An 18,857-nucleotide genomic window follows, 5' to 3' on the forward strand; every position below is an offset into this window, starting at 1 on the left:
ATTAGAACACCGCACCTATATTACTGATTCCTGGAAACAAAGGTGCGTCTGTCTTAATGTCAATGGCTGCACGCCATATGTTCGGCGAAATAGCTGCATGCCTTAATGCCTATATGAGATGTTCCATAGGGGTATGGACCAAGTACTCCTTGCTTTGATGCGAATATAACAATGTTCTTACAAAATCAGCATGTAAACATGATGTTGTTCGAATCATTAGAATTAATTAATTATTTCCTTTTACCAAGCAGTTCTTGCATTCAGCACATAGGACTCTTATCCATTGCTTTCATGGAGTCCAAGTTTATAGCATGATATTAGGAGCATTTCGTTAGACCACATTGATGCTAAAACTGCGTAGTTTTGCTGTACACATATCTTAGATGCTGTCTTCGTTAATTACTTTCTTCCACACAGGAGGGGTGAAGATCAAAGTTACACTGCTTACAAGAGAACACCCAATGCCTCCCCTTCTGCAGGCATTCATCACAGATGTAGGCCTTGGCCATGTCCAATTCAAGCTCATGACTGTGTCGTGGATCGTTCACTTGGCGAGGCAGCTTGTCTCCTTCCTTCCTGAGCGCTTCATCCACCTCAGAAACTCTAGATTCCGTGAATGGGAATGCTGTTGCACCATAAGCTGAAATTGCTGTTCTGCCATCTGTTTTTAGAACTTTACCATCCAAACCAAGTATCAGGAGTGCTGGGATGCCCTTGATAGCGAAGACTCTTGTTAGCTCTTGTGTGGCAGTGTCAGAATAGGGAATGGCAAGCCAAGGCATTGCACTTAGGCTTGCTTGGAATTCCTCTTTGCTGCGGTCTATGGAAATGAAGATAACCTCAAAACTTCCAGGTCTCAATATCTTCAGCTCATTGTACACCTCCATCAGCTGTTTCGTGAAGGCGCGGCAAGGTGGGCACCAGTGTGCCCCAAAGTACAGGCCGATAGTCTTCCCAGTAAGGTCAGCTATAGAAATCTGAAAAAAAACATTGTCATTGGAGGTTGAAATTTGAATAAATGATTAGAGTGAATAATGCAAAGTAGAAATGGATGTAAGCCTAATGTATGAGACACTTAATATGGCATCACTATTATCAACAAGTGCACATTACTTTGGAAGTGTTGTTGGTTAATGATGTTCTACAAGAAAATTATCTGAAAATTTACCCCGGTGGTTGCTACATTTTAACCCATTTAGTTTGCTTATACAGTATTAAGAAGCTACACTTATTTTTCATCACTAGTGTGTTTTATGCTTTATATGGCAGGAACTATAAGATAAGCATAGATTTACGGTATCTATTTATCTTCCATTTCCAATTAATTTGGTACCTTCTCTTGCACAACAAAATTAGTAAGATCCTGATGCATAAGATCACGCTCTCCTTGCTGTAGTGCCTTTCTATTATCTGCAAAATTGTGTTATTACCTGTCATGGATATGCCTACTGACATAAGCCTGTATCTTTTTTTTTTCTCATGTATGTATCTAGACCGTTTTCTCACCTGAATCATGCGCTGGTTGTTTCACTTTTTTTTTTAAATGCAGTATCAAACATATTACTGATTAACATAGGCAGTTGATGAGTTTTTTGTTCACCTTTATGCCATCTGCACTTATGACATAGTCTCTGTCCTTGCAGCCAAGAAGCTCCTGAAGCTTACCTCCTTGTCTCCTGGCATCATCCATGGCTTCCAGCTCCCCTCTCCTCTTTGCACTGAAAGGGTATGCATCTACTCCATACTCCTCAACCAGCTTCACTACATCATCTTCGAATCCCAATCCACCAGATGGTGTTTCTGACAAAGGAATCAATGCGGGGATATGCTCAATGCCGAAATGGCTGCACAACTTTCTCCTTAGGCTAGTGTTGAATGGCAAAGCGAGCCATGGCATGCTTTTGAAGTGATTCAAGAAGCTGGTCTCGTCATGGTCAAGTGATATGAAGATTATTTCGATATTCTTTCCAGTGTTCCGGAGCATTGTGTAGATTTGGACTAGCTTTGGGGTGAAGTTCCTACATGGCCTGCACCAGTGAGCTGAGAAGAAGAGGCAGGCCATCTTCCCTTCAATGGAGGACAGAGGTACTTCCTGCTTTTTCATGAAAGATATCAAATTCCTTCAGTCGGACATACTTGGCTAAAGAAGAATTATTTTTCTTTTCGAGAACAAGCACAGCAGAATTTTAACGCATGGTTAGACTATAATTTAGTTTCAAAATGAAACAGTGAGTGGTATTATTTTGGAAGAATCATGCAGGTACGTATGTTTGCAATTTAACCTCAGCAAATACTTCCTTTTATACATGATGAGGAAGTAATGACCACAATGACTTTCTCCTGGAGAACAGCTATAAAATTGATGTTTGTTTACTATGGTAAAAGCTTGCATGCATACCGACATGTTTCAGAACAGTACAACCATAAACTTGCATAGGAACTAGTTATGCAGAATAAACTGAAAAGCCTGCACTTTATTTCCATGAGAGAACTATAATAGAAAACAAACTTCATTTAGGACATTGGGACAAAACCAGAAAAAAAAATTGAAGATCAGAGTTCTATAGCAAATCCTATAATTCCTCTCACCTTTCCTCCATTGGATAGAAGAGATTCAACACCAGGCAGCTGCAACATTTTCACATGTTTCTTCGCCTCTTCCTCTTCTTCCATCCCTCTTCCTTATGTCGTGTGTGGCAATAACAAGGAAACAAGGAAGAACGTTTGGTTTGTCTTATGGTCTCGTCGTAAACACCGATGCTTCAGGTTTTAAGGATGGCCGTTCCTAGGAATGGCATCTTTGGCATGTTGTGTGCGCAATTGGTTGAGTAATATTCTAGCCATATATATGTGCTTTCCAATATCCCAGCGGAGGGTGCCGCAGCCGTGGTGAAAAACAGCGAGGTCGGTCGGATAAGGATAAAGAAAGGCGACGGGCAGCCGGGCACCAAAGCTGAGCGAGTGCGCATGGGACGGCAAGCAAAGCAGAATGGTGTGCTCATCCTCCAATCGGCATGGATCCTGATGATGTGGACGGCAAGCTGCTGCTTGCTCCGGCCCGTGCAATTCGCCTTTGCCGCAGTTGCTGTCAAATGTTCTCCCGTAGAGAGAGTACCCTCCTGTTTATAGTATTGCAAATTGTAATCTGGATACGCTCTGTAAATGCAATGCAGTTTCTGAACTCTGCTGATCTTGGATGTCTGTCGTTCAAACGGTTGTCCAAGAACTGGCACCTGCTCGCCTATCTTCGTTGAACCAGAGAAGCGGCGTACTACTACTGGGCTGCTGCGTGTCCTTTCGGCCCAATAATGATGGTCCTGATACAGAAGCCCAGTTGGCCGCCAGGCGTCTAGTAGCCCAATGGCGGCAGAGGCCAGCAATCCTCCGTCCACCAACTCGCCCGTCCGCGCGCAGTAGCAGAGGCCACCGGGCGCAGGCGCCGCACCGGAAGCGATCAGGCGGCGACGCGGCGCCCACCAGCGCGGCCGCGGAGCGGAAGCGCACGCGCCAGTCGCTGCCGCCGCACCCCGCAAGCCACGCCGATGGCGCCTACCCCCACTTGCGCGAGCGGCCAGACTCCGCGTGCCGTGGCAACTGCTGCCGCCGCCGTGCTCCGCCGCGCCGCGTGCCGGTTCCGCACGGCCCCGCGACGCTGGACGCCGGCCGGCGCCTCCGCGCCGCGCGCCGTCCCCGCAACGAAATTTACGAGCCCCCGAGCTGCTCAGTTCTCCGCCCAAGGGTGTGTTTATTTCCTAGGATCTAAAGTTTAGACCGTCACATCAAAGAGAATCTTATCATTTAGAAGTATTAAATAAAATCTAATTATAAAACTAATTGCAGAACCCCAGGGCTAATTCGCGAGACGAATCTAATGAGATATATTAGATCATGATTAGCGGATGATTACTGTAGCATCACTGTGACAAATTATGGATTAATTAGGCTCATTAAATTTGTCTCGCGAATTAGCATCCATCTGTGCAAAAAATTTTATAATTAAACTTTATTTAATACTTCTAAATGATAAGATTTTCTTTAACGTGACGGATAGAGAGTAGAAAAGCAGCGGCGCCCGGCCAATCGCGTGATCCCAAGGACCCCGGAGAGGCGACGCCCAGTTTCCTTGTCGGGACTCGGGAGCCGAGAAGCATCCTCGCAACCGCGCACAGGTCTCTCGACACTCGACAGACAGGACGACGACTCGCGGGGTCGTTGGGCCGTTTGCGAAAAGCACAAGGCCTCCCTCTATCATTCTGCCTGCGTCCGCGTTGCCTTCGCCTCGAATCAACCAGACGCTGCAGGCGCGGCCTGGACGTGTTCTCTACGTCGCGAGGAAACCGCGTGTACGCGCACGGTCGCTGCTCTGACTCGGCCGGCAGCCTTCACACAGCTTCCACACTGGGCGACGTGCACGTGCGGAGCCGCCTCGCTTTTTCAGCTTCGTCCAAACTTCCTTCCCAAGAATGAGGTCCACATCGTCACGTCGTCGTTGTGACTGCGTCAAGATGGTTTGGCAAAGGGGGGATGAGAGCGACCGACCGATCATGCATCGGGGGATAGGGCCGAGCAAGCAAGGGGAGGGGATGACCATCACCAAGTACTCGCAATCTTTTTGCAACTCGATGTCGACCTCGCTCCGATGGTTTTCACATGGGGTCATGAGATCCTTGTCCCTATTTGCAAAGCGCTTGCTCGCTTTGCCACCAAAATGCAGCTTCTTTTCTTCTTTTGCCAATGCAAGTATACAACCCACAGAAATGAACATGTCCGACCACCGCAACACAGAGAAGTCTCATACAAAATCATCATTGAAAAAAAATCCAAATGAAAAATTCTAGTTTTTTTCAACAATGTTCATGGGATGGTTCAATTTTACTCACATATATTCACATATTTTTAAAAGAAAACATACGAAAATACACCGGTCTGCTAGGCTTATGGTCGTCACAGGCGTGGCATGAGCACGGTAGAAAGAAAATAATAATAGTATAGATAAATAGTAATGGCAGAGTTCTGAACTCAAATAATTATAATAGCACGCATCCAATTAACCCTGTATTATACCCGCTTCTTCTAAAAAAGTTCAGTACTGCAGCTACCAGCCTACCACTCAGGCTGGTGCCAATGGGGGACGATACCGCCCCCCTATCGCCCCAGCCCAGGCGAGAGACGGGCGAGAGACAGGCGAGAGGGAGAGAGAAGGCGGTAGTGCTACCGCCGGGCGAGAGCGGGCGCTCTCGCCCACGTTGGCAGGCGCGGCGGGGCGGTAGGCGGGCGAGAGGCAGGCGGTGCGTTGGCGCGGCGGGCCCCGGGCGAGAGGACGTGACGTGGCGCGTTTTGATTGGTCCATGCGGACTATCCGTTGAACTAGCCGTTATTTGACCGTTTGAACTCCAAAAAATTCAAAAAAAATTGCAAAACATTTCAAATTTCATCTCCAGCCCCTATAAATACCCCACCCGGTTTTCACTCCTTCCACACCCCATTTGAGCTCATTTCTCTCCTCTACAATCCGAAATCTCTTCCACCATGACCGGTTGGTCTCCAGATTTTTATACCTTCACCAATCTCTTGCAGTCCGACGGGTCACAATCATCTCCCCAAGATGACCCTTCTCCGATGCATCGCCGTTCCGATGTCAATTCTTCGCCGCAACCCCGGGCATTATTCCCCCCTGCTGCACCTCCGGCTCCGGGGGCACCTCCACCGCCATATCATTATCCGTACGGTCCGTACTCATACCCAATACCTCCATATGCTCCCCCTCCGTATGCTCCACCTCCACGCACAAGTAGCGGGACTGAAGGTCCGTACCCACCACCTTCGTACGCTCCACCTCCATATGGTCTATACCCACCACCTCCGCACGCGGCACCCATGGTTCCAAGCTCCGTCTCCGTTGAGTCTCAAAACGAAGGAGCGGGAACGATCGAACCAAAGCGTCCAAAGAGACTTGACTGGACGATTGCGGACGAGGAAAAACTGGTAATTTAATTAGTGTTAATGTATTTAAATATCGTGTTTTTTTATATAACTAACAATATATTTGGGCTAGGTACATGCTTGGGTTTTTCACTTGAATGACTCTATCACCGGCAACAACCAGACCGGTTCGAGTTTTTAGGGTCAAATAGCGAAGACCTTCAACTCTACCGTGGAGCCGTCCCATCATCGCACCGCAAAGCAACTGAAGGATCATTGGACCGTGTGCAACCGCGAGGTGGCCCTGTTTAATGGATACTACATCCAAGAAGAAAGAGTACGTCAGAGTGGAGCAGACGATGCAATGGTCATGGAGGGGGCAATGGCGAGGTACGAGAAGGACCCGAAAGTGACGACAGCATTCAAGCACCATCATTGGTGGAGAGCTGTTCGCCACGAACCCAAGTGGGCTGCGAAACATGGTCCTGACAGTGGATCCGATGTGAGTAGCAAGAGAACCCGCCTCGGAGTTTCGGGTGAGTACAGCTCCGGCGGAACAGAAGATACCGAGCAGGACAATGAGACTCGTCCAATAGGCCGTGATAGGGCCAATGTGGCTAAGCCGAAGGAGAAGGCTAAGGGGAAGGAATCCTCATCAAGCAGTGCGGTAGGAAGTAAAGTATTTGCAATGAAGAACACGTGGGGTGGGTTAGTGAAGGCTAAACTATTCGAGCAATGGAACATAATGAAGTCCCGATCAACCGCGGATATGGACGAAGCAGAAAAACGCACTCATTTCAAGGCTATCAAGATGGTGGAAAAAGAGTTTGGACTAGACGAGGATTCGGAGAAGGATTAGAATTTTCTTTTAGTTATTATGTATTTTGCTATTTTTAATTGCGATGTAATTTCCTTTTTTAATTATGATGTAATCGGTAATTTTTTTAGTTGAATAAAATTAGTTTATTAAATTATTTTGCGTACGCGAACAAAATAGAGTGAAATAATTAAATCTGGAAAAGAAAAGCTGACGTGGACGAAAGAGAAGTGAGAGCTAACACTATAGCCTCTGCATTGGAGGAGTAGGGTGAGAGTGGGGGCGAGAGCTGACGCGGCGGGGCGAGAGTGAGGCGATGCACTACTCAGCCCTCACAAGTCACAACTCGTCACCCTCGTGTCCTCCTCCACTCTTGTGCAGGCCCCTCTTCAGCCTCCACCACGCCACCGCCCTCCGCGCCGAGCCCGTCTCCACCGCAACTGCGCTTTAGTCCTGTCTTCCTTCTCTCGTTGGTCCCCGTCGTCGTCTTCCGCCGCAGGAGTGGAGTGGGCAACTGGGAATCCACCTAGGCTTGGATTGACTTCTTCTGCTGGTACGGAAGCCCTTGCTAGTAGCTTGTCATCTGCAGAACCTTCTCTTTGCTGTGATCCCTTAACTCCAAACGTTACTTTGTTGGATGGATGCTCGATTCCCTTCGGTTCGTTGCGGCTTATTTGCTTGGTGGAGTGCTAATTGCAGTTTATTGTTCCAAAATTTTTCAGGGGTTCAACTGCCCGATGCTAACTTCGCCCATGGTCAGTTTGTTATGTGCTCCAATTGCTTTTTAGGGCATTTTAGTTTGAGCAAATGTAGTTGCAGAACTTCTGCCGTTTATAGCGCTTCATGATGTATCCCTATTCATTGCTCTTCAGTCTCCCCTGAAGAAATAGCATTTGTTTGCTGTATAGTGTATAATGAGAGCTTGTTGCCGATGTCCCGATCACATGAAATTTATGTAAATTTAACACACAGAATCTGGAACGGTATACATATATTTATTCAGTATGATCAGAGCCGCTTGTTTTAACTAGTTAAAGCAGCCGTTTATTCAGTATGATCAGAACTTGTTTTAAGTTATGCTGCTTTGCTGAACTCACATATGATTGTTCCTTTTGAATAGATGTTATGGTGCTATCGGAATCACAGATTGTAGTTGAGAAAAATCCTTCCACGAGTGTGGATGCCAAAGATCAGGTTATGGCAGTAATGCTTGTTCGTTGTTTTCCTCTTTTTTGCTGAACATGAAGAATTACTAACAGTAATATTGCTGTTCTATCAGCTTGTTTTGAGCAAAGATAAAAAAATATCTACTACTGTGGTGCAAGGTGCAAGCTCCTTAGAATCACCAAAAAGTGCCCAAGAGGAGTCTAGCCTTATGGGTAAAGGTGGAGAACAACAGTTCGGCTACCAGCCCCATGTGTATGCCTCTCAGCCACAAGCACTCTTTTCTGGAGGTTAGACTGTATTTTTATTTCTCTATGTTGATGCTTACACCTACCGGTACATTGTTGCACCACATAAAGCATGCATTGGTGGTGCATAGCATAGTTTAAAATCTCACCACAACTCACTTTTCTTTGGAAAAAGTTCTGCCTTTAGCTATTAGCTCTATCTTGGCCTTATGGAAGGGCAGAAAAAAACGTAGTTAGTTCAAATTTTCTTTTTTTATTTGTTTTTTAATAAGGCAGCATATTGTAGTTTCGTGATTTTCTAGCTTTTTAGGGCCGTGATTTTTTTTCCAGATTTACTTGATCTAAGCCTTTTGCTTTCTTCTACAGGATATTTAAACCATTTGGGTCAATGGGAAGAATATCCATATGTTGTGAGTGCGGAGGATCTTGATGCTGCATACCTTGTAAGTATTGGACCGTTGATCTTTTCCTGCTTCTTAATTTTTCTTGATCATGATTGAAGTGATTTTACAGCAAAACTGATTACTAATATTTCTCCTCAATATGCAAACAATTCACAGGTGACATACGGAGCTTATTCCCCTCTGTCAACCTTTGGAGACAACCAGTCATATTTCTCGTTGCTCTACCCCTTGTCAAGTCCTTACTACCAGCCACCTGCTTCTGCAAGCATGGGATATTCAAGTTCCGCTACTGGAATATCACAGTTTGATCCTTTGCACCAGTACTACCTTCCTGATGAGCTTTACTACTCATCAACTCCTGGCTTCCATCAGCCTTTTGGTTCTTTTGATGGAGGTATGATTTCATCTTCTTAATATATATGTGGCTCCTCATAATATATATGAATTTAGATTTATTTTCGGTGTTGCTTATATTTTACTATAGTGTACACATGCCATTTTTGTACTGATTTTGTGAAGTTGTTGCAGTTCCGATGCATCCTAGTGGTATTCCTGAATTTTTTGGGCAAGGAAACGTACCCCTAAATTCTGAAATGGTATGCAGTTATACAATTGTATTTTAGCATGTTCTTCATTGATTATGTTAGTGGTATGGTCCGTGGTTGGTTCTATAACTACATTGATTTTAAAAGACAATTTTTTGTTTTTTTCTTTTACTGCACCTACCGTGCCAGTTGTGTTGTTTTAAAACTGATAGCATGCATTCTTGCAGCACCAGGGTTCCATGTATAACTCTGGATCATACACTGCATTAGAACAAGGTGGTAAATATGGAGGCAGTATAGCATGTTGCAGTGCTAGTGGCAGATCTGGCACCTTCAACAAAGGCTTCAGGCATGAGAAGGGCTCTCTTGACTTTCTGTACGAGCAAAGCCGTGGCCCAAGAGCCACCAAAACAAAGAAGGAAGTGGAGAGCTCTTCAGCTGTGGATAAAAATAAAAAGGCACTGTTAATAGTTGATCCTGATAAGTACAACCACCCTGATTTCGTCACTGAGTACAAGGATGCCAAATTCTTTGTAATAAAGTCCTATACTGAAGATCACGTTCACAAAAGCATAAAGTATAATGTTTGGGCCAGCACTGCCAGCGGGAACAGAAAGCTAAATACTGCTTATCGTGAGGCAAAAGACAAAGAAGAGTATTGTCCTATTTTCTTGTTTTTCTCGGTATGATCATTCCCTTCACTGTTAGTTTCTCTTTTATCTTTTGCTGACAAAACAGAACAATTTTTTTAGGCCTACGAGTACCAGGTTACAGAATTATTTCTTTGCAGGTTAATGGCAGTGGTCAGTTCTGCGGTGTAGCTGAGATGATTGGACCTGTCGACTTTGACAAGAACGTCGATTACTGGCAGAATGACAGATGGAGTGGCCAGTTCCCTGTGAAATGGCACATTGTTAAGGATGTCCCAAACAACATTGTTCGGCACATCATCCTGGAGAACAATGAGGACAAGCGTGTGACAAACAGCAGGGACACCCAGGAGGTACAACTAATGACATGATCCCTGATCTTAGAGTTAAATTCTTGTGTTGATGGGTTCTCTTGGTATCTTGCAGGTAAAACTAGAGCTAGGTGTCCAAATGTTGGCCATCTTCAAGAACCATGACGCCAAGACGACCATCCTTGAGGATTTCGACTTCTATGAGCAACAAGAGAAGGCTATGCTGGATAATAGGCAGCAGCTGAAGGTACAGTGTGCTGATGCCAAGACCCAGAAGCTAGTGGAGGCCAGTGTAGCGGTAGGCATCGTAACTCAAATCTCAGACACCTTTGCACAGGCTGTCCAGCTAGAAGGAACAAGGACAAAGAAATCAGTCTGAAGATTGAAGATACCCTATCTGCTGAGAAGGCATCCGCTGCTCCTGTGAAGACTGAAGAAGCCATGCCAAAAACGGCAGAATCTGGCAACCTTTTGAAGGAAAGTGGTTGAATTTTCGTTCACCTTTCATTATTAATTCTGAGGAGCAGCGGGATTATATATATGATGATATGTCGTGGAGGCGAGATGGGCAAAGGAGTAGCCGAAAATGGGAGTTGCTGCCTAGTTTGTACAGCATGATAGGCTAGAGTTGAAGGCTCTGTTTCACCTCCGGTTAGGCAGGCTATAATCTATTTTCGTAGCTTCCTAAGCTACTAAGCTCTTCCTATTTTCCTGCACCTCATCTGTTTTCTTCTCTGACTGACTTTCACTAAGCCCCCTCAAGATTCCGTACCCAGTGACTTAGCCATGAGGGTGAGCAGCGTATATATATTAGCTTTTGTATAGCTTGCAGTTGAATCACTACTACTCTATTAGCCATTTCATTGCATCTCCCGAGCAACCTGGTCAGTGGTCACCTCAGTCAGTATTGTTTATGATGTATTTTATTTCAGTGGCACATTGCTTATTCCATCAACAACTATATCTCAGTACCAAATACGTGAAATTGCTTTAAGCTCTGATCAGAGTCTGCAGATTAGCTGAAGGCAGTTACTATCAGAACTGTTGCCACTGGAACAGAGCCATTACCAGGAAATTATATATGCTATATATACTCTGAAGCAACACATGTTTGTGCACATAAGCATATTTCAGCAGGAGGGTTATAACACATGAACAAAGCAACAGGGACACAAGGCCGTTACAAGAATAGGAACCCTGCATGGTGTTTTGACAACAGGGCATAGGCTAGCCCTAAAACATCTCAAGAGTCTGAAAACACAAACTAGGTATATTCTAAGGAGAGAGGAATATTTGGGAGACAACAGGCTTACACCTGAGTATACACACACAGCCATACACTCAGGTGGGCTTTCTACTTCAGCTGAGCAAAGTCTTGACATATGATAAATACACTCAATTATGCTTCCACAGAGCTTTTCAACTCTCCTTTTGTCGGATTCAGTCGGTAGTCATCGGTTGGGAGATGCAACACCGAAATCGGGCCTTGCGGACGGTGCTCAGTATCTCCATCTCAGCATGCTCCAGCATCCGGACAACTTCAGTGAACGGGGGACGGACATCAGGGTTTGGATCCCAGCACCTGGTCATGATCTCGCCAAGGGTGGGCAGGCAGTCCTGGGGTACGGCTGGGCGGACGCCCTTGTTCACCACAGCAAAAGCGGCTTGTACTGCTGTCATGTTAGCGAAAGGGAGCATGCCAGTTATAAGCTCCCACAGCACAATGCCAAAGCTATAGACATCAACTTTCTGGTCGTATGGCCTGTGCTGAATCATCTCTCTGCAAGATGAAAATTAAGGTGTCAAGAATCCTTGCCATTTTTAATGTATATGCCAGAATGACTTTAGATTTAAACAGCACAAAAAGATAACCATAAGCAGCTGGGCATGTAAGCCTGCCATTAACATCACAATGGGCCACCATTACAAGTAAGGAACAGAAAGACATGAGCAATAATACACAATACATGTTTCAAAACATTGGTTCAAAAGGTAATCTTTTCTCAAACTACTGTGAGATCCAGACCAGTGCTAACTTGAGGATCACGTTCGGAATACTAGTTGGGTTCAACTCTCTATATATGAAAAACCACTGTTTTGAATTGGGTTTGAAATGTTTGTCTCTAAACAATGTAGGCCAACATGCTATCATCACAAAGGATACAGCAAATTCACACGCCAGGCATGACAAATGAAGTAGTTTCCATTTGATCATTTCCCTACATGCCAGAAATGGTAGCTGAAATGTTTCAGTATATGCATATAGCAATGTTTCCTGTTGTGTTGTGTACCGCACATACTGTGTTTGGCATACTTCAACAAAACGGCATATAGGTAGAGCACTTCATATAATTCTCAATTCTAAATACTTGGAACAATACCGCTTGACCACAACCCACAGCTCTTTACATCAGTGCACACCCAATTGAAAATTTCTAACACCGTTGCTTGCCCATGAAAATAAACCAAATACAAATTATGGTAGTGCAGGCCCAGATGGTTAGATAATCCTGCCAAACCATTGAAAAATATGTTGATAGCTCCAAAGATAAGGTTACAGTTTGGAACAACAAATCTAAAGAGAAAAGAAGTACCAGGAAACAATAAACATTAGTTTTGTAAAAGAAGGGTTCCCATATCGGTATGTCCAAGTGACATGCATGATGAAAATTTTTGGAGAGCATCTCTTTTCCTTTCTTTTTGGAGAAAATGGTCACTCTGATATTTCAAGTCTGAAGAACTAAACATTATTCCAGATGAAAGAGAAGATGCAAATTTAGTTTTAAGTATGCATTCTAAGTTATTACATATGGAGATAACAATGCAGTAAAACAACACCTAATCTGGGATCAAAGCTTCTATCAAATATCCAGACACAAAAACCTACTTGCATTCCTTGCCATTTTGCCTATGCACCCTTAAACAAGTAAATAAAACCTAAAATATTCAGCGAAGATGTCAATGAAGTTAATTCCTGGATAGCATCGTATGACACTATGACCAACCCATTATGATATAATGTCCAGTATCAAAATATGCAATTGTGCGACTTTTATAATGTCTAAAAATGAAACAGAAATCAGCTATCTTAAATGGCATCAGTAGGTCAACTTACGGTGCCATCCAACGGTAGGTTCCTGTTTCAGGTGTCATCCCCTCGGTTTTGACTTCAATCCGAGCTACTCCAAAGTCTGCTATCTTAATAGATTTATCACCAGCAATCAAGAGGTTGTCTGATTTTAGATCCCTATGAATGAACCCAAGACCATGAACATAGGCCATCCCCCTTGCAACATCTAATGCTTGCTTCACTGCCAGTTTTAGTGGAACTGACCTATTCTGCCTCTTTGTCAGAAACTGCCTAACTGATCCACCCTTTGCATACTCCGTCACAATGCACCAAACCACTGGCTTCCTGCATGCTCCAATAAATTTAACTATATTCTGGTGCCTCAGGGTTGCAAGCATCATAACTTCTTGCACAAACTGCTGCTCCATTAACCCAGCTCTCTCTGGATCAGCCTCTGGCCTCTCCAAAAGCTTAATGGCAACATCCTCACCATTGTAGGTACCCCTGTAGAGCTTTCCAAAGGCACCCTGTGCAAAGGGCATTCCCATGTGGAGCTTAGCCAAATCAATTGTCCACTCCTCATAATCCTTGAGTGTCTCAGTTGGGTACCTTGGGTCCATCAACGCTTGTGCTAGCGCATCATCACTCAAGGCATGAGACACCCGTCCATGGCGGAAAATACTGTGCCCGCCGACTGAGTAATTGCCTACAACAGGTCCCTTCAGGCCCGGATGATTGAGCATCCTAGTATGGGAGTCACATGACCCTACACTACTGTTGTCAACAGACATTGCAATGGAGCCACCATGTGTGCTGGTCTGCATGCTGTTAAGACTGTCGATGGACATGTTTGAGCCCTCACCAAGCTTCCGGTAGTATGCCATGTCGCAAAAATTCCCACCATTGTCATGACCACCAATACCACCAATCATGCCAGCGAAATTGGGACCTTCGACCATCGTGCAACAATCTAAGGTTCTCCCTTTTCAGAAGTCCACCTGTCGTCCCTGATATGTTGTAGGAACAGTGGCCGCCTGCACAGCAAGAATACATCAGAAATAAGAACTATTAGGTACATCAAGCAGCTGTAACTAGGGTACTGTACAAGTTAAGAACATGTGAACATTCAAGAAAGGATTAAAACAAGGGGAGCAGCCACCGAACCTATCCCAAATGGGAACTACACCTCCTGAAATGCTCAGAAGCCAACGAATTTGAGTAAAAATGCATTATGCATCCCCAATCCCCAAGAAAACCATGCCACGCCTGACTAAAGCTGCAGGCTTTACAACGAATCATCAAGCCGACAAGCCCCCGACCCCATAGAAACAAAGGAGAAAAACAAAACGCGCAAAACCAGGGCATCTTTCGTCGCCCGAGAACCTAAAAACCAAATCAAACACCGGGAAGCAAACTAGCACCCCCAGGAGAACCCAGCCCAGACCAAATCCCAAGCTCAAACCACCTCCAGCAACTAAATCAAGCTCAAACGAACCCGCAGGAAACCCCACCTCGCGCAGCTCACGGTTTGGGGCGATTCGGGGGCCGATCGGAGCGGCGCGGCGGCGCGGAGGCGGAGGCGGCAGCTGGGGGCCGCGGCGCGGGCGGCGGCTGCGGCTGGGGACGGAGTCAGAGCGGGGAGACGAGGGCGATGACCAGAGACCAGAGGAAAGGAGGGGGGGGGGGGGGGGGGGAGGAGAGAGAGAGGGCCTCGGGAGGGTGAGGGGAGAGAGAGAGACGAGACGAGTGGAGTCGCCTCTCACTTTCTCTCTCTTGGTAAGTGCGGTGTGTTAGCAGGGGGGTGAGCTGGTTAACTGCTCGCGCCAGTGTCGGTTCAGATATTCTCTCATCAGCCGAGGGCCTTTACGATATTTTCTTCTCCGCTTTCTCCGCGGATCCGTACCGTCATAGTTTATATAATCCGGGGGCTGATCCGTGATTCCGTACCGTAAGGAGGGCCAAAATCGCAAAACCGCCCCCCCCCGGTAACAGGCAACAGCAGACGCCCACGTGACGTGACGCGAGTGGAGGCCATTGGTGTCGGTAATTAAAGAGGGAACGCGCGCACAGGCGCAGCAGCGTGCTCCATTAATTTCGGCAGCAGGCGAATGGATATTAAATAATCTCGATGGCACGAATGATTGATCGGGCGGGGGTTGGAGGGGCTTTTTCGTTAACAAGGTGCCAAATCCGTGGTACGATCGGTGGGCGCGCGCGTCTCTGCACGTCACCGGCCAGCCGGCCGCCGGGCCTTGGCGCAGGCGCACGCCACACTGCCACTGCCGGTGGGTTGGCCTTGCCTATCTCATCTGTTACCAATCATCTTTTCATCCATTCGGTGCGATGAGGTTCAATGCCAATTCCATCCAGTGTTTTTTATCCATTCAATGCAATAGCTTATTTGGTTCGAAGAATTGGCCACTTCACTCAGTTATGTTTTTCTTCTCTCTCACTTGACGTGTCTGTTTTTGGTTGGTCAAGAAAGTGAGTGAGAAATAAAAAGAAAAATCACCCGATAACTTGTTACTCAACTTACTCGTAGGCAAAAGAAACACAGCACCACCACGGTCGTCGGTACTCATCACGTGGGAGATTGTTTTCGGTATGGTCTGATCACTGTTGTACGGGCCAAGGCCCATCGTATGTCCAGCTTGGGGGGCCCGTCGTTATGGGCCATTCTTTTAGGCCTGAAAGCAGCTAGGCTTATTACTTTCACCTGGTGATCAACAACGGGAAATTTTCAAACACAATAATATTGTTTTAGAAGAATTGGAAAAAATAGCTGTCACTGTCATGACCCAAAAATTAAATCACGAGGTTAAAAATTTAAACAACATCATCGTGAGCATCATCCAAGCATCAACGGGCATCATGTGCATTTAATTACCTAGTGATCATCCATTTTCTTGTGTGGTTTAAGTGAAAGTTGTGAAGCAAGTTTAAATTTTTCTATGTAACTGTGCCCCAAAGATTTTATTCAAATACTAGATTTCAAATGGTGAATTTTAGATATTTATATTCAATTTTTAGATGTCTTTTCCGAGCCATAAAATTCTTGAAAATTTAGAAAACTGCAATTTTGGATGAATTATTGTGGGCAATACTTAATGGATTTTTGAGTGTCTGTTGTTGCATTATGTTCTTGGTAGTGTGATCTTGCTTCGGTAAAAATTTGGTGAATTTTGGAGCCCAGGAAGTACCAATTTTAGATTTTTGAATTTGGGCCTTTATTTTCGGGTATTTTCCCTCCACCCGGCCCCACCTACCAGCTGCTCCAGCTCTCCCCGCGCGCCCGGGCCTGCGTGTCAGCCACCCCCTCCGTCTTCCCCGCGCCTCCGCGCCCGCCCGTTGGCCGGCCGCGCGGCGGGCGTCGTTTCGGTGCCCGCCGGTTGGCCAGCGGCCCTGGGCGAGGCTTATCCCGCGCACCCGCCGCCCTCCCTTCTCTCTCCCCGTTCAAACGCGCCGTTTCTTCTCCTCCCCGAGCCCTAACGCCTCCCCACCGCCGCTTCACCTTCCGCCCGTCTGCCAGCAGCCGCCATCCACCGCCGTCGGTGACCCTCGCCCCGATTGCCCGCGCCCACACCACCTCCTTCCCCTCCTCGTTCGATTCTGGCCGCTCGCCGCCTCCCCCTCCGCCCGCAGCTTCTCCCCGACACTCTCTTCCCTCCGCCGCCGCCGTGCTCTGCCGCGCCGCCGCTCACCACCCCGCCCCGCTCGCCCGTGCCGCCGGCGAGCACCCTTGTTGTGTCGCGCTGCCGGTGCGCGCGCGTCCCCGCCCCCTCTCGCGCTCCCGCTGCCTCACCGCACGTGGCCCGCGGTGGCGTCGCGTCGTGCGTGCGCGCGTTCGCGCGCGTGCCGCGCGGCGTGCATGGCGAGTCAAGGCCACGGCTGGCCTTGACTCCGCCTGGGGCGTGCGCTAGCCGCCTGGGCCCGCCTGTCGGTGCCCAGGGGCGCTAGATCCGGGTGGATCTAGCGCTTGCCGCCCCTTTTTCTTTTAGTTGTTTATGCTGTCAACTTGTAAAATGCATAGAAATTTTTGTAGATCTCCAAAAATGATGAAACTCATTTTGTTTGTCTCCTCTGTGATAGAAATATTTAGAGAAATTAAGTTTGAGCATGTTAAAGTTCTGTACATTTAGTTAAATTTTATCCTTTCTAAACCGAGTTAAATGCTTAACTTATTTTGTGATGCTCCAAAAATGCTAAATCAAAATTTGTTAGAATCCTCACTAAAAATACTAGTTGATGATGCAGATTGTGCAAGTATTTGCAGGCTGTTTGCTAGAGTTTTAATGTGTTTACCTAAATTCTTCCTGCAAGTTTGTTTAATATGTAACTTTTGATTGAAAAATGATAAAATGATAAAACCACTTCTGTTACTTCTGTTATCATGTCCTCTATCTCCAGTAATTCTTTAAGAATTTGTAAAGATGTTTTGTGTACCTTTTAAGGTTTAACTTGAGTCTAGCAGCTGAAAATTATAAATAACATAAGTAATTCCACAAAGATGTTTTTTCTGCATTTTCAACTCTCATGAGTTTATTTTGAGATTTCCCTATGTGCACAATTTAAATCATGATTTATGCTTGTTAAATGCCTTGTTAAGCAAATTTCGCCCTTGGCCCTAGAATTAAAATTAGTAGTTAAGCTTGTTGTGCCATGATCGTTTTGCTTCCGTGATTGGAGTGACATTTTTTCTTCCATTGCCATGTCATTGCATGTCATCTCATTTTCATATCATTGGCATCACCCTAATGCATACATCTCATTCATACATTATAGTGACCGAGACGCCGGAGGACGCACCCATTGAGCCCACCGAGACCGTTGAGACCGAGCCGGGAGCCGAGTTTGTTGTGGAATAAGAAGAAAATCAAGTCAAGCAGCTAAGCATGATCCCTTGACCCATTTTAACTTGATTCGATTTAGTCATCTCAATGGGGTGTATATATATATGTATATGCTATATGTTTATCTATTGCATTGTAGATCCTAATTATATGTTATGATCTTCCTTGCTTTTACTTTCACGTCCTTGTCACGCGTAGTTAACAACTAAATGATCTAGCAAATGCTTAGTCATGCTTAGAATTGAATTTTAGTTTGCAATAAGCATCGGAATAAGGATCACCTTACTCACTACACTACTTTTAGTATATTCATGCTTATTCGTTGATTGTCGGAAGTTTGGAAAAAGAGGTTGGTTGGATAGTTATGTCATGATTCGAGCGGCAGGTAGGGCCTAGAGAAAGGAGTCTCGGAGGCATAGTCCGCTCGAGTTGGTTAAGGACCGTCCATGGATGACTTCGGAAATTGAGCACTTATCGTACTACCACATATCCATTCATGGGGTGGATAAACCAATTACCCTCTAGTCCTAATCGTTGATGCACGGTCCTAGATGCGTGGCCATAGGGCTTTGTAGAGAGGCTTAGGGGTGTCCCCAGTGGACCTAGGTAACTCTCCGCGCAAGTTAGGCATGACGTTCAACGGTTACAACTTGTCGGGAAAGGTTGATGCGAGTACCCCCTTGCCCAATGTGATCGGTTGGGTGAGTCGCATGGTCCTTGTGTCATGTGGGTAAAGATGTACACCCTTGCAAGGTTCTTGAATCAATTCGAATTGCCGCGCTCTCGGTTATGAGCAAGCTCTTTATCTTACGAATTCTTCGTAGAAGTTTTGGTCTTGTTGGTTGGACATGTTACCTCTTGATGATGCATAGGGTT

The 18,857-nt window shown here is 45.9% G+C and overlaps 2 protein-coding genes and 1 pseudogene across 4 annotated transcripts; 1 reads left to right on the plus strand and 2 right to left on the minus strand.

The window, feature by feature from the left end:
- Window positions 1–259: 259 nt before the first annotated feature.
- Window positions 260–3,145, minus strand: LOC112901507 (probable nucleoredoxin 3). 2 transcript variants are annotated; one of them, XM_025970436.1, is made up of 4 exons: window positions 2,590–3,145; window positions 1,666–2,092; window positions 1,334–1,410; window positions 260–977 (listed from the first exon to the last, which is right to left on the minus strand). In XM_025970436.1, the coding sequence occupies exons 1-4, from the start codon at window positions 2,671–2,673 to the stop codon at window positions 396–398; spliced, it is 1,170 nt and encodes a 389-aa protein (XP_025826221.1). In that variant the 5' UTR covers window positions 2,674–3,145; the 3' UTR covers window positions 260–395. The 2 variants fall into 2 exon arrangements, with proteins under 2 accessions (XP_025826221.1, XP_025826222.1); XM_025970437.1 differs by lacking the exon at window positions 1,334–1,410 and having other exon boundaries at window positions 1,601–2,092; window positions 2,590–3,131.
- Window positions 3,146–7,076: 3,931 nt separating this feature from the next.
- Window positions 7,077–10,992, plus strand: LOC112899290 (annotated as a pseudogene).
- A 179-nt stretch (window positions 10,993–11,171) lies between these two features.
- On the minus strand, window positions 11,172–14,825 carry LOC112899291 (serine/threonine-protein kinase STY13-like). 2 transcript variants are annotated; one of them, XM_025967700.1, is made up of 3 exons: window positions 14,643–14,825; window positions 13,177–14,165; window positions 11,502–11,841 (listed from the first exon to the last, which is right to left on the minus strand). In XM_025967700.1, exons 2-3 carry the CDS (start codon window positions 14,088–14,090, stop codon window positions 11,502–11,504), a joined length of 1,254 nt encoding a protein of 417 aa, XP_025823485.1. In that variant the 5' UTR covers window positions 14,091–14,165; window positions 14,643–14,825. The 2 variants fall into 2 exon arrangements, with proteins under 2 accessions (XP_025823486.1, XP_025823485.1); XM_025967701.1 differs by lacking the exon at window positions 14,643–14,825 and having other exon boundaries at window positions 11,172–11,841; window positions 13,177–14,090.
- Between the last annotated feature and the right edge of the window lie 4,032 nt (window positions 14,826–18,857).

This window comes from Panicum hallii, chromosome 7 (assembly GCF_002211085.1).
Source record: "Panicum hallii strain FIL2 chromosome 7, PHallii_v3.1, whole genome shotgun sequence".
Lineage (NCBI taxonomy): Eukaryota > Viridiplantae > Streptophyta > Magnoliopsida > Poales > Poaceae > Panicum > Panicum hallii.

Coding starts and splice junctions, on each gene's coding strand:
- LOC112901507 (XM_025970436.1), bottom strand. CDS start 2,673: ATGGAAGAAGAGGAAGAGGCGAAGAAACATGTGAAAATGTTGCAGCTG. Junction 2,093..2,589: donor TTCTATCCAATGGAGGAAAG/GTGAGAGGAATT, acceptor ATGAAAAAGCAG/GAAGTACCTCTGTCCTCCAT. Junction 1,411..1,665: donor TGATGCCAGGAGACAAGGAG/GTAAGCTTCAGG, acceptor ACAATTTTGCAG/ATAATAGAAAGGCACTACAG.
- LOC112899291 (XM_025967701.1), bottom strand. CDS start 14,090: ATGGTCGAAGGTCCCAATTTCGCTGGCATGATTGGTGGTATTGGTGGT. Junction 11,842..13,176: donor ACCTACCGTTGGATGGCACC/GTAAGTTGACCT, acceptor TTCATCTTGCAG/AGAGATGATTCAGCACAGGC.